This window comes from Lissotriton vulgaris, unplaced genomic scaffold, assembly GCF_964263255.1.
Source record: "Lissotriton vulgaris unplaced genomic scaffold, aLisVul1.2 SCAFFOLD_2308, whole genome shotgun sequence".
Taxonomy (NCBI): domain Eukaryota; kingdom Metazoa; phylum Chordata; class Amphibia; order Caudata; family Salamandridae; genus Lissotriton; species Lissotriton vulgaris.
The window spans coordinates 229952-242500 of record NW_028248537.1 but is presented as its reverse complement, the minus strand read 5'-3'; the positions used below and the strand labels follow the sequence as shown (position 1 = coordinate 242500).

The 12549-nt window shown below is 45.9% G+C and overlaps 1 protein-coding gene across 1 annotated transcript in view; it reads left to right on the top strand.

Annotated features, from left to right (window-relative positions):
• The window catches only part of LOC147664071 (anillin-like), a 278145-nt gene that overhangs the window by 76912 nt on the left and 188684 nt on the right, over positions 1-12549 (top strand). The window contains exons 2-3 of the mRNA XM_086950003.1: positions 2851-2927; positions 6049-6252. Coding sequence (XP_086806129.1) covers positions 2897-2927; positions 6049-6252 — 235 coding nt within the window. The 5' untranslated portion in view covers positions 2851-2896. The remainder of the gene's footprint in view (positions 1-2850; positions 2928-6048; positions 6253-12549) is intronic.

Sequence of the window (12549 nt, the reverse complement as noted above, 5' to 3'; positions counted from 1 at the left end):
TTGCTTTAACTTAAACTAGGCGAGACCTATTGCATTTTCAATGCTTGTTTGCTTGGTGTTCCGATGGGCATCTTAACTTTTTTTTTCTTTTGCCTGCTTTTTGAAGGCCCCTGAATGGCTTAAATGGATGCAGTTTACAATTCTTGAGTGCCATCCCAGTAAAATCCAGATGTTAAAATCAATCAGGTGTATGCTTTTGAGCTTCTACTCTATGGTTGTATTTTGATGGTGTGATAAAATAAAAACCATTGAATACTAAACTGTCAGTGAATCGTATGTCCCTAAATTAATTTTAAAATTATTCCCTTCTAACATTTCAATCCCACCCCCCATATTTGACTAGTTGACCTGCACTCCGCACGCCTCCTTGGTGATTTAAACAAAGTCCTTCAAACAAATCTGTGGGTGCTGCTCTGCTTGAACTGGCCACTTATCACCCAAGGGTTCTGCCTCTAGAACCAGCTTTCCTATGTTAATAGCGGGTCCCCACCGCATTTCACAAAATGCCTAACGAGTCCCCTCGCATCAAAGCCTTCTCCTTTACCTTGAGGCACCCTCTAACCCCAGGGCATTGCTGCTTCAGACTCTTGATTTCCGGTTTCTTCATGGTTCCCATTCCATCCACTTAAAGCCTCCCGCTTATTTTCTTTAACCGAGATTCCCTGAATGCTCCACATTGTTTTCTTTCTCTGGAATGTCACAGTTCCTGTCCAGCCGGTCTGTGCTGGTGGACAGCTGCTGCCAAGCCTTTTCCTCTATCCTCATAGTCCACCCTCTGGGCAGGTGCCCAGGCCCCATGCTGTAGGATTCGCTCTTGCAAGGTCTGGCAGGATTTTTGTTGCCTTGTGTTTTTTTTAAATATTTATTAAGGAACACGTGGACACTTTTTTCCCCATTTTTACTTTTCATTGGAAGATAGGAAAATAGTCTAGACATAATCCTAGACAATAGCAGTGTCTAGAGCTGGCTTCTCCAACGAGTAGCTAGCTCGTGAGCTACTGGTAGCTCTCAAGCAATCTGTAAGAAGCGCTCCCAGTCGGCTAAATTAGAACCTTTTGTTTGCTTTAATGAAGGTATGTATGTTCAAATTGGGTATTCCAGACAAAAATGTGTACCTTCAGATCTCATAAGCTGCTGATTGCAGAACAATGGCTGAGTTGCGCCATTATATATATATATATATATATATATATATATATTTATTCTTCCAAGAAGAAAGGTACCATAAGCTCTGGCTTTATACATTGAGACTTTGTAAGGGCCGAATGAGATCTCTTCCAAGTGTGCAAACTTGGAAGTGTGATTATCCTGTGCCTGTATGCTCCACTCTAAATTCAAAGAAAAAACAGAGATTAACTTAAAATCCTGCTTACCCAAGACTGTGGCACTCTCCCTACGCAATTTTATAAGAAACTGAACTTCATTCAAAAGGGGGAAAAAGTGAAGAGGTCTATGGGGCTTACTTTTCTTTGCTATATTTGGTCTTACTATTTGAACAAACATCCAGTGGACTCACTTTTAATCATTCAATACAGAAGAAAAATTAACCTTGCAACATGAACTCAATAGCATGCATTTTCAAGGTCGGTTTTTTAATGGCTATACAAATGGGGAATGAAGGGCAGAAACTTTGCCATCTCGCCCCTTAATGACCAGTTTTGCCCTCTTAATTTTCCAAAATTGTACTTTGAGTAAATTGAAGGGTGGAAACTTTAGAACCAAATCTGATTGTTTACACTTAGTTTGGCACTCGAAGAGGCCATTTCTGACCTTATTGGCGACAGGCATGTGATTTTGCGCCGCAGCATTTTTCAACTAATTATCGATTTGCCACATAATCAAACATCAGCTTCACAATCTGCAAGTTTCAATGTAAAAAGTGTGTGCAGTTAAAATGGAACAAAATACTCCTAATGAGACAACGTGTTGCAGCGCAGTGGAATGCTCTTCACAAAGGTTGACTGGTCACCTTTCTGTTACTTACAGCTGTATTTGGGTGTGAAACTAGTACTGATAAGAGAACATTTTCCCAAATGGTGTTTACGTGTAAAAAGGACAAATGTCAAAACCATTATAAAATGTCTACATCACTTATAATTTCTTGCTGCATGATTTCGTCAAACTTGCTGCATACGTTTGTCCCTCCCCTGCCACATAATTCCCTGATATAAGTGATTTACTCAGTTAAGTGTTTTATGCTATTTATCATTGCGCAGAATCTGCTCTTCCTCCCAAACCACTCGCCACCACTGCTCTAGGGAGGTGAGTGAAGACCAGGGACTACCCTCAGAAGTTTTTTCTCTATCAATATTAACAACTGTCTACTGGCTCGCACTTTCCTGCCTCAGCACCTCTGCGGCTTTCATTGTGCACCTCCAACTCTGGCATTCACTCTGCTTCTCTCACGGTCCGGCTGGTAAACCACGGCCCTCTCGCACACCCTTACATTGCATAGTCCTTTGGAGTTCATTCTCCTGGTGCTTATTCATGAACCCCCACAGATCATTTTTCTCAGTTTACTTATGTTCGTTTCCCCCATATCTCCTCTCCCGTGGTACCATCGAATTCTTTAAATGCCAGTGAAGAATCTTTGTTTATTTATATATTTTTTCCTTTTCAGACGCTGTTCTTTCTCACAGTACCCCATAATCCTTGCTCGGACAACCCAACTCTCCTCCCTGTACAGCACACACTGCCTTTTTTGGCTAGGTTTACAACATTCATGCATACATAATTATTGATCCCTACCTGCCCTCTCACCATGTACTTCCTTCTGGTGCCTGTGAACTCAATCTATGTGTTACCCAGCTTTCCTGAGCACCTCTAAACATAACGTCTCATTCATTACAGGACAGAAAACTGAACTCTACCTCCGCAGCTGGGCCACGGATGCAAGATGGCGGAAAGGCAGGCACCAAAGAGACCACGTGAGACCATGCAATTGTCCCTTCCTGAATGCCTGGGTTGTGTATCCTAGCATTTCTTGCTCCCAGTTTAATCCCAAGTGTCCTATAGTCTTGATCACTTTCTTTTCCCTAATTGCTTCTCTGCACCAACCCCTGAAATTGTTAAATTATGCGTGATGTGGCCAATCTTGGGGAATCGTGCATTGGTTTCCTTTCTTGGGTAAGGGCTGTGAGAATCCGCTTTTTATTTCTCTCTAAGGTGATGGGAGATGTTTTATCTAATATTGCCCTAGATGGGTCAGGGAATAGACTGCCGTTTTAGGTCTCACGCCCAGCGTTGCAGTGCACAGCACTGCACGTGCAGCGAGAGACCTCCATGAAGGGGGTTTCAAAACCGACCTAGGAATCACACACGCTTGTGCGTGTACTTTTCGTTTCCCCCCTAGACTATTGGGCTTTGCTTGCGTCTTTTTAAGAAAGACAGCGCGCATGTCCTGTCTTTGCTCCGCCCACGTCCTATTGGTGTCTTACGCGCTGCAGCGGCATCTGTTTTGCATTATCATGCCCGATAATGCAAAACCGATGTCTCGCTGTGGCGTGCACGCGCACCACTTGCGTGCTTGTCCTGCTTACAAAGGCTGCACGACGTGCGCAGCCGGGACAACGGCGTTGTTAATGGCGCGTGTTTATTTTTTGCATCGCGCTTATAAACTGAAAGAGCTATGCAAAAAATAAACTCAGACACGCTTTTACCTTCTGTTCCGCTTGTTTTAAATCTGAGGTATACTCTGCTTGGATTTAATGTCGTATGGGCCCTGGGAGTTCGGATCTTTGCACAAATGTCATGTTTTCTAATGTTTCGTCCTTGTTGCACATCTTGCCAAGGTGTGATCTACAAGACACTTGAGTCGATCTGCAGTAATGTAGAATTGGTGCATACATGCCCTCGAGATACTGCTCTGACCTGAACGCCCATTCTGTTAATCAGCGTCTATGAAATTTGCTGCAGTTTTTCCTCTATATTATAAAGGCTGGTTTTATTTTGGACGTGTTGGCCTCAGTTCGTGTGGTAGCGCGTGTTCATTTTTTGCATCACGCTTTTACTCAAACTGAAAGCTTGATGCAAAAAATAAACTCAGACACGCTTTTACCTCCTGTTCCGCTTGTTTGAAATCTGACGTATACTCTGCTTAAATTAATGCTGTATGGGCCCTGGGCGTTCGGATCTTTGTGTGTATCAATTGTTAGCCAGGGTGGTGAAGGCCGTGGCGAGCGGCACCCTGAGCCCGCCCTAGGGGCATTCATTACAATCAGTGTTTGGGCACTAGGTTCAGACTGAAGGGGTTCAGTTTACTGATACATATATATATACACTTGAGAAGGTGGGTGAGTTAATGGCGGTCACGCGCCCCCTTCACCATCCTATGCCTCCCACATCTACCAGAAGCTCGGTGTTTTCGAGAAGGGTGGCTTAGTTCCTGGTTTTGTTTTATTTGCATTACTATGGGGCTTATGGAATAGAGCGTAGCTTATTAACCCCCTTCACCTCCACCCACACACACCTCCATGGTGAAGCCCGTACTACATGTACCGATGAAAGCCGTCAATCCGAGGAGCCCTGCCTTCTTGGCCTGTCCGCCTCCACCCTTACCCCACCAGCAGCCTCTCGGCCCTCTAACCCCCACAGCCCCCGGCAGAGCCCCGCCGACCTACCTGCTTGGTCACCGAGTAGATGAGGTGCATGTAGAAGTCCTGCTGCCTGCGGATGCCTGCATAGGAAATGCACATCTCTTAGAAGGGGGGGCCCCAGAGGGAGGCGCAGAGGGGGCTAGGTAGTGGGCCTGGTCCAGGCAGAGTATCTGCTTTTTAATCCTCGGGGCTCAACAGGTCACCTCTTCTGCTTACTAATAAAAGGATACACGCAAAAAGTGGAAATTCTTCCAAATAAAATGTTAAAACACCTCTCATATGGCCCATTGCCTTTCCTGGCCCCGGCTGAAAGGGGGTGATGCGAGCGGGGGTATTAAACCAGGTAGGACTATACGCGCTCTAGCCCCGGTCAGTTCCCGTGGGACCAACCACCACATGGCACGCGGTGTAGGCTGAAATACCCCCCCAACCCAACCCAACCTCCCTCCTTTCCTCCCTGGAATGGTATCTGCCCTGGGTTCCTGTTACCTATTCAGGGGTGGTCCTGTGGGAAACTTTCTCGGTGCGTGGGGGGCCAGTGGGTCAGTGTGTAGGGGTTTAGGTCCGGATGTGCGCGGTGCCCAGGTGTGACTCTGGGTCGGGGGTGCAGGGCCCGGTGCTGGGAGCCGAGACTCACTGTTGCAGGCGGTAGTTGATGCCGTTATTCGTCTTCTCACTGCTGGATTCCTGGATTTTGGCAATAGGTCTTGCATGTGTTAGAGTTTGAGCTATTGCCTTTTATTTATGTGTTTGAAAACCGGCAAGCTGTGCATAAATAAGCAATTTGTACTTATAGCTCTTGCTTATGAGAAGCAAAGCTGGCAGTCTCTTTTACTGACAGCCCTGCTTCTCGTAAGCAAGGACTATACGTACAAAGTGCGTGTTTATGCACCGCTTGTAAGTTTTCAAAACAAATGAATAAAAGGCATTGTCATTTACAATGCCAATAGTTCAAACTCTAATAAATGCGAGACCTATTTATTGCATTGCAAATGCTTGTTTCTTGTAATGGTGAGTCTTACCTTATGAAAAGTGTGGTCTTGGTGCTGGGTTCCATCACTTTTTAAGGCGGGAGTTGTCGTCTCCATCAGTCACTGCTACGTTGAAGATGGCTCTGCTTCACAAACAAGGCAGCAGGTTTTAGGGCGAGTGAGATTGACCTTACTCAAGGCTCGAAAGAAACCTCGGTCTGCTTTTATTAATGTCTGTTACCCCACTTTATCCTCCTCCTGGTACAAGGCGACCAATTGGTCTGGTATTGTCATACCGTGGAGGGGTAGATATTTCCAACTTCGTTTGTCCCTTTATGGTGCAAAGCAGGTGATTATTTACATGGCTTTGCCTCTCCATTTCACCCAAGGAGGTGGGGGTTGTCAAGTCTTTGTGCCTCCGTCTTGTGACACCCCATCCATGCTGTTTTTGTTTGTCTCACAGTGGCATTTTCTTATGGCAGGTTCGGAACAAACTAATGAACCTGCAAAGAAGAGGAAGGAAGAGACGACAGAGGATCAAGAGAACAGGAATCCACTGCAGTCTGCGAGGTCTCTAACCTCGCCAAAACCTGGCCCCTCGGCCGTTCTGCGGGCAGCCGAATCTATTGTGAAACCAGATACTCCAGCAATATTGTCTGTGAAATCTCGAATACAGAAATTGAGCGGTAAGTAACTGCACCTCCTTTTTTCCGAAGGAAACTAAGTGTTGACGCAAATGGTTTGCCCTTGGCAAAAATTGATGGTTCTGTTGTGCCACTCATTTCCACCGATCGTCTGTCCTGGTTTCAGTAAGTGGTCTGTCATTGTCCTGTCTTGTTTCCTTCCTAGAGCCACCGGTGTTCAGTAACACATTCTTTTTCTTCCAGATATTTTCTCCACACTAGGTTCCTCACTCACAACCCCTATAACTTCAGTAGGGGTGTTCTTTGTCATTTCCTTTAGTTTTCAGGACCTAGTCTCAATGTTCGCTAGGATGTGCCTTTTGTCCATTTTTGTACTAATGTATTGAAAAATGCATGGGCTGTGTACCAGCTGATTGTGTGATATGAATGAACATTGCACCTTTAAGTCACATGTATCACCTTTTTGCCTGAGCATTGTTGCTCTGAATTTGTTCGGATTCCCACTGCTTTTTATGTTTGTCACAATTGTATTTATATTTTGGGTTATTAAAGCATTGTTTTCTATTGATTGGTATCATGACCCCATACTGACCACTATTTTTGTTGTCCTTTATTTATTTATTTTAAAGTTTTATATAGCGCGAACAAGATCTTTGCAGATATCAGAGCGCTTTACAGAAACAGTAGGTCGGATAAGCGAGACTCTTACATCAATATGAGATTCCGTAGACAGTGCGTTGCAAGAATAGGGTATCAATCATACAAGAGTATACAGAGTAATAACAATCATGAAACAATAATATGGAAGCAATACAATGTCTAAACGGATAAGATTATAGCACCCCAGAGGGTGAGTAAGCACAATGTTGACAGTAAAGCAATAGTCAGTAGTGGGTGCGTTGCAGGATGTTGAGGCACTCAAGTCCTAGTGTACAAAGGTAAGTATTCAGACCGCTGATAATAAGGGAGCCAAATACTGTCATTGTTCCAATATCAATAGTGTTCAGGTGTATTTAGCCATAAGGATGGCCTTCACCTCTTTCTTGAAGAGTATAGTGGACGGGATAAGCCTGATTTCTGGCGGGAGTGCATTCCAGATCCTAGGTACCATTCCAGAGAAGGAGCGTTTGTATGTTTTTTCCTTCCGGAATCTCCGTGGTTTCAGGAGGAGAGTGTTTGTGCTTCTGTTGGATCTTGAGCCTCCTGATATGGTCAGCTTATGAGAGCGGTAGTTGGGTGCCTTGTGGTGTACGGCCGAGTGTGTCATACAGGCAATTTTCAACTGAATTCTGGCTTCAATAGGCAGCCAGTTCAGGGCTTTTAAGTCAGGGGATATATGTGAGTGTTTTCTTGAGCCAGTGATGAGTCTCGCGGCCGCGTTCAGGGAGGCTCTTAGGGGAGCCGTTGTTGTCAGGGGGAGCCCGCTGAGAGCCACAATTCTGTAGTCTATGCGAGGAATGACTAAGGCTTGTACCACAGTTTGGAAGTCCTTGGGTGGTAGGAAGGGTTTGAGTGTTCTCAACGTGTTGATTTGGAAGTTGGCTCCTTTAGTTGCTATGCTAATATGCTGCTGCATGTCGAGATTGCAGTCCAGTGTGATGCCAAGGGATTTCGCTGAGTCCACGATGGTGGGTTGGACATTGAGTGCGGTTAAATGATTGAGCCAGGTTTGGGTGATGGCCTTTTTCGCAGGAGGAGAGATCAGAAGGAACTCAGTTTTCAGAGCATTTAGTTTGAGGTGATTGTCGGCCAGCCAAGCTTGGGTGTTTCTTAGTGTGGCATTCAACAGATTGATGTCTTCAGGGGATTGAAGCTTGAGGTAGAGCTGAGTGTCATCGGCGTACATATGGAAATGTACCTTAGAAGATTGAAGCAAGGAGGTGAGTGGTTCCATGACGAGGTTGAACAAAGTGGGGGATAGGGAGGAACCTTGCGGAATGCCCAGTGTTACTGGCACAGGCGAGGACAGTGCGTTGTTGATCTTGAACCTCTGTGAACGGTTGTGTAGAAAGGACGTGAACCATTTGAGAACCGTCCCGGATATGCCCATTCTGGTATTTAGGAGCTCCAGAAGATTCTCGTGTTTGACCGTATCGAATGCTGAAGAAAGGTCAAGGAGGATGAGGAGGCAAGACTCATTGTGATCAAGGATTTGGAGGGCATCATCTATTGTGTGTCATGGCCGTTTCCGTGCTATGCTTTGCTCTGAATCCGGATTGGTGAGAGTTGAGGAGGTCAAACTGCTAAATGTGTTTTGTCAGTTGGAGTTGTACGCATTTTTCTAACAGTTTTGCTAGAGTGGTGATATTGGTGATAGGACGATAGTTGTTTGGGTCGGCCGGGTCAGCTGTGGGTTTCTTGAGTATAGGCGTGACTTGCCCAATCTTGAGGGAGTCTGGGATGAGCCCTTGTTGCAGGGAACAGTTGATGATTTTAGTCCAGAGTGGGAGGAACAGGGGGGTGAGGACTTTAACAGCATTGGCAGGTAGGGGATCTGTGTGATGATTGGCGGGTTTCAAGGTGACCAGCAGCTTGTGAATTGATTCTTCGGAATAGGTGTCGAAGGACGTCCATGAAGCGTTGTTTTTAGCATGAGTGTTAGTTATGCATATGGAGCCGGCGAATCGACTTACATCCTTGATGAGATCGCTTCTTATAGTGTCGTTCTTTTGCTTGAAGAAAGCAGAGAAGTCTTCGCAACTTGGGATGCCTTTGTTAAGTTGTTGTGTTGTGGTGGTTGCGTTTTGGTTTGGGTTTTGACTAACTCGAACAGTTTTTTTGGTCGGTTTTTAGCTTGATCCAGCTGTTGGCTAAAGAATATTGATTTCGAGCGTTTGATTTTTCTGAAGTAGGTGTTTCTCTTACTCTTAAGCGTTCTAAGGTTCAGTGCTGAGGGGTCCGATCTCCACGCGCGCTCAGCTAAGCGCATCACACGTCTGTCTTCATTGAGTCTGCCATCGTACCATGGGTTCGAGTTCTTGGTGGAGACTTTCTTCAATTGCAAGGGTGCGGCTTCATTGATTATTGTAGACATGGAGTCTAAGTAGAGGTTGGTCAATGAATGCACATCAGTGACGTCTGTCGGGGGAAGAAGGAGACTGCCTGTGTGGGCAGGCAAGGACTTTGGGTTAAGGTTCTTCAGGTCCCTCTTCCAAATCTTGGTTTTGGCAGGTTGCGCCGGGTTAAGTTTGACTTTTTCGTTGATGAAGAAGGTGATGATGTGGTGGTCTGACCAGTCACATGGTTCGATTGCGACTAGTTGGGTAGAGTCTTCTTTGGCGATGATAAGGTCAATGATAGAGCTTTTTTCATGTGTCGGACCGTTGCAGATTTGGGTGAGGTCAAGTGCGTCGAGGAACGTCTTAAGGCACTTCACCACAGTGTCTTTCTGGTCATTCCAGTGGAGGTTGAAGTCTCCCAGGTAAATTTGATTGAGCTGTCGACCGGCGTTGGTGGATATCGTGTCCATTAGTTGTTGGGTGAAGATGAAGTTATCACCGGGTGGGTGGTAAATAACATGAAGGGAGCACACAGGTTTGCCCTCACTAGAGATCTCAAGGCAGATGAGTTCGCAGGAGTAGAGAGAGGGGGAGGGGCCTTCAGTGACAGCTAGGTTGCTCCTGTAGATGCATGCGATGCCCCCGCCCGTCTTGCCATTCCTATCGAGTCTAATAATGCGATAGTTGGGGGGGACTAGTATGTCCATTATGGGTGTGGATGTTTCAGTTAACCACGTTTCAGTCAGAATGGCTAGATCAATGCCCCTTGATAAGATGAGCTCCGCGACGCCAGAGGAGTGTCTCCGGGCCGATCTGCAGTTGAGCAGGATACACTTTAGTCTAGGGGTGAGGAGGGTGGGGGAATGTTCTAAGGAGAGGGGGATATTTTTGAGATTACAAGGGACAGAACTTCTGTCGTTCAGTGTGGGTGGCCTGAGGGGATTTGTGGGAATCGTGGGTATGGGGTGGTGTGTTGTGGGTGCGCGTTTTGTGGGACCTGGGCCATAGGAGCAGAGTAGATTGTGTAAGTCTCGGCCCGAAAGGGTGTTTAGGGTGCGACGGGGACGGCCGGAGGCCTTGCGATCAGGGATAGAGGGCCAACGCGGGGAGAGCAAGGTGGAACGGTTTGAGGGGCGAATGGAGTCCTTGTTGGGCGGGGAAGAGTAGGGTAGTGGGTGCCTGGGGTGTGTGAGAAGAAGTTCTTTGATGGTATGGAGCTCTTCCTTGACTTGTAGGAGGGTGGAGATGATCGTGTCCAGTGTTGGATTGGGGATGGAGTTGGAAGTGAGAGCAGTGGGTGAGTGTTTGAGTCGAGTAATGGGGTGGGAACTGGATCGAATGTCCTTTAAACTGACGCTCGTCACGGGAGGGTTGCTCAAAGTCCAGCAGCTTATGCAAGCTTTAACTCCATGAAACCGCCCCCCTCTTCCGAGTTTAAAGTGCCAGACGTGCCCCAAACCACTTGTATTGGCACCCCTGAACCATAGTTAATTGTCACCAGAGCAAAGCGTTGGCTCCAGCGGGGTGACCTTAAATGTTGGCCAGCTCCTGCGTCTGGCCTTGGCCCGCTTGGAGAGTAAAGCTGTGCCTGCCTATATTCAGAGATCGTTGCTCCTCGGTGTGGACCTGTTCCTCCAGCCACTCCCCGACTCCCCCCTCCCTCCAACTCTAGTGCTCCTGCAGTGCAAGGATTTGTTTCGTCTTTAACGTTTGTTTTGGGTGGGAGGAGGGGTTGTCTGGCAGCTGCAATTTTGCTCCTGTGCTGCTCTTTGTTACAAAATGCATTTTCACACACTTTGGTAAAAAAAAATGAAATAAAAACTGCCATGATTTATGCCTATGTGAACATGAGAATTGGCATTTGCACGTGCAGAAGTAGCCCCAGTGGGCCACTGTAACATCGTGACATGTCCTTGCACTATTCCTGAAGCGTTATTTTGTCGCTTCTGAACAGCATTGGTAAAACCAATTGGAATGGGTCTGCAGTAGTAGGCAAAAAGCGAGACGTGAGTTTTGGTAATGCTTGTTACCTCCTGATGTCTCATGAGTGTTTCGGCCCTCTTGTGCTAGCTAGCCTTCTTCAATCTCATTGGCATTGCCCTTGCCTTCTTATCGCTTCCTTCGACGTCTTGTTCAGGATTAAATACATCCTTTGCTTTGTCTCTCCAGAGCACCTGTTTCCTCCTTTCTGCTGAGTTCAGTAATATACTGCCTTGTCATCGTCACATGTTTTTTCTTGATTTATTTGTGTATTTAGTCGAACGTTTGCTTCCTTTCTAATGTCGTTAGTGTGTACCATTGTTTTGTTCTCTATTAATTCTAACGTCTGTGCAGTCCTTTGTTCTGTCTGTCTTTCTCCCTCTCGATCTTCCTGTGTCTGTCTCGCGCTATTACAGTATAAACGCTGATTATTCTTTACATGATACAATAATTGATGTTGACACACTTTAATGTGCATTTTGCACACGTCTAGAAAAACACTGAAATCGAAAATCACCATAAAAGGGTGCTTGGATTTGTAGAAATAAAATTTAAAAGCAATAGGTTCAACGTGATTGACTAATATATTAGTTTAACAAAATAGTTATGAAAATTATTGATAAATGCTTTCACTGAGACAATTGTACAGCCATTTTTTTAAAACCTATTTTAAGTTATCAAGGAAGATGACCCAGACATTGATAAGATTATCATATTCCAGCCAGAGAGCAGCAGGCGTTATGTACAGTACAGTTGACATATTACATAGCTTAGTCAGTATAATTACAGGCAGACATTTCACTTCCCAGTTGAGTAACATGATGGCACAGGTACCATGCATCATGAGGCAGTAATTGTCTGTATAACAGTTCTCCTCCCTCACCCCCCTAAACAAGAACGAACAAATCTTCCATATCATCTAGCACTGCACACATTGAAAATGAGTAATGGCGGAGGTCCCGTTGGCTAACTGATGGACTAACATCCCCGTGTGCACCATGTAAGAAGTGGAAAGGGGAGGGGGGTCTCGTCGGTTGTAGAGTCCAGCAGGGCCACAAACCTCACATAGGATTCTTCCATGTCCTCACCTTGCGCTTTGAAGCTTTCTAGTATGGGCCATTTACTTAGCCCAGGTATTCTTCTCTACGAAGCAAAGAGCTTTCAGTCAACCCCATCGCCAAACCTCCTCTGGCCAGCCAGTCACTATAGGAGCGTTGGAGGATTTCCAACACAATGTGATCTGCCGCTTGGCCGGAGGAAGCACTAGGTCTACAAATCGGGTTTCGGTTTAGTATTTTGGGTCTAGGGTAGAGTCCCAACATGCAGTGTATCATAGTGTCCCAATAAGGACACTCCGTAA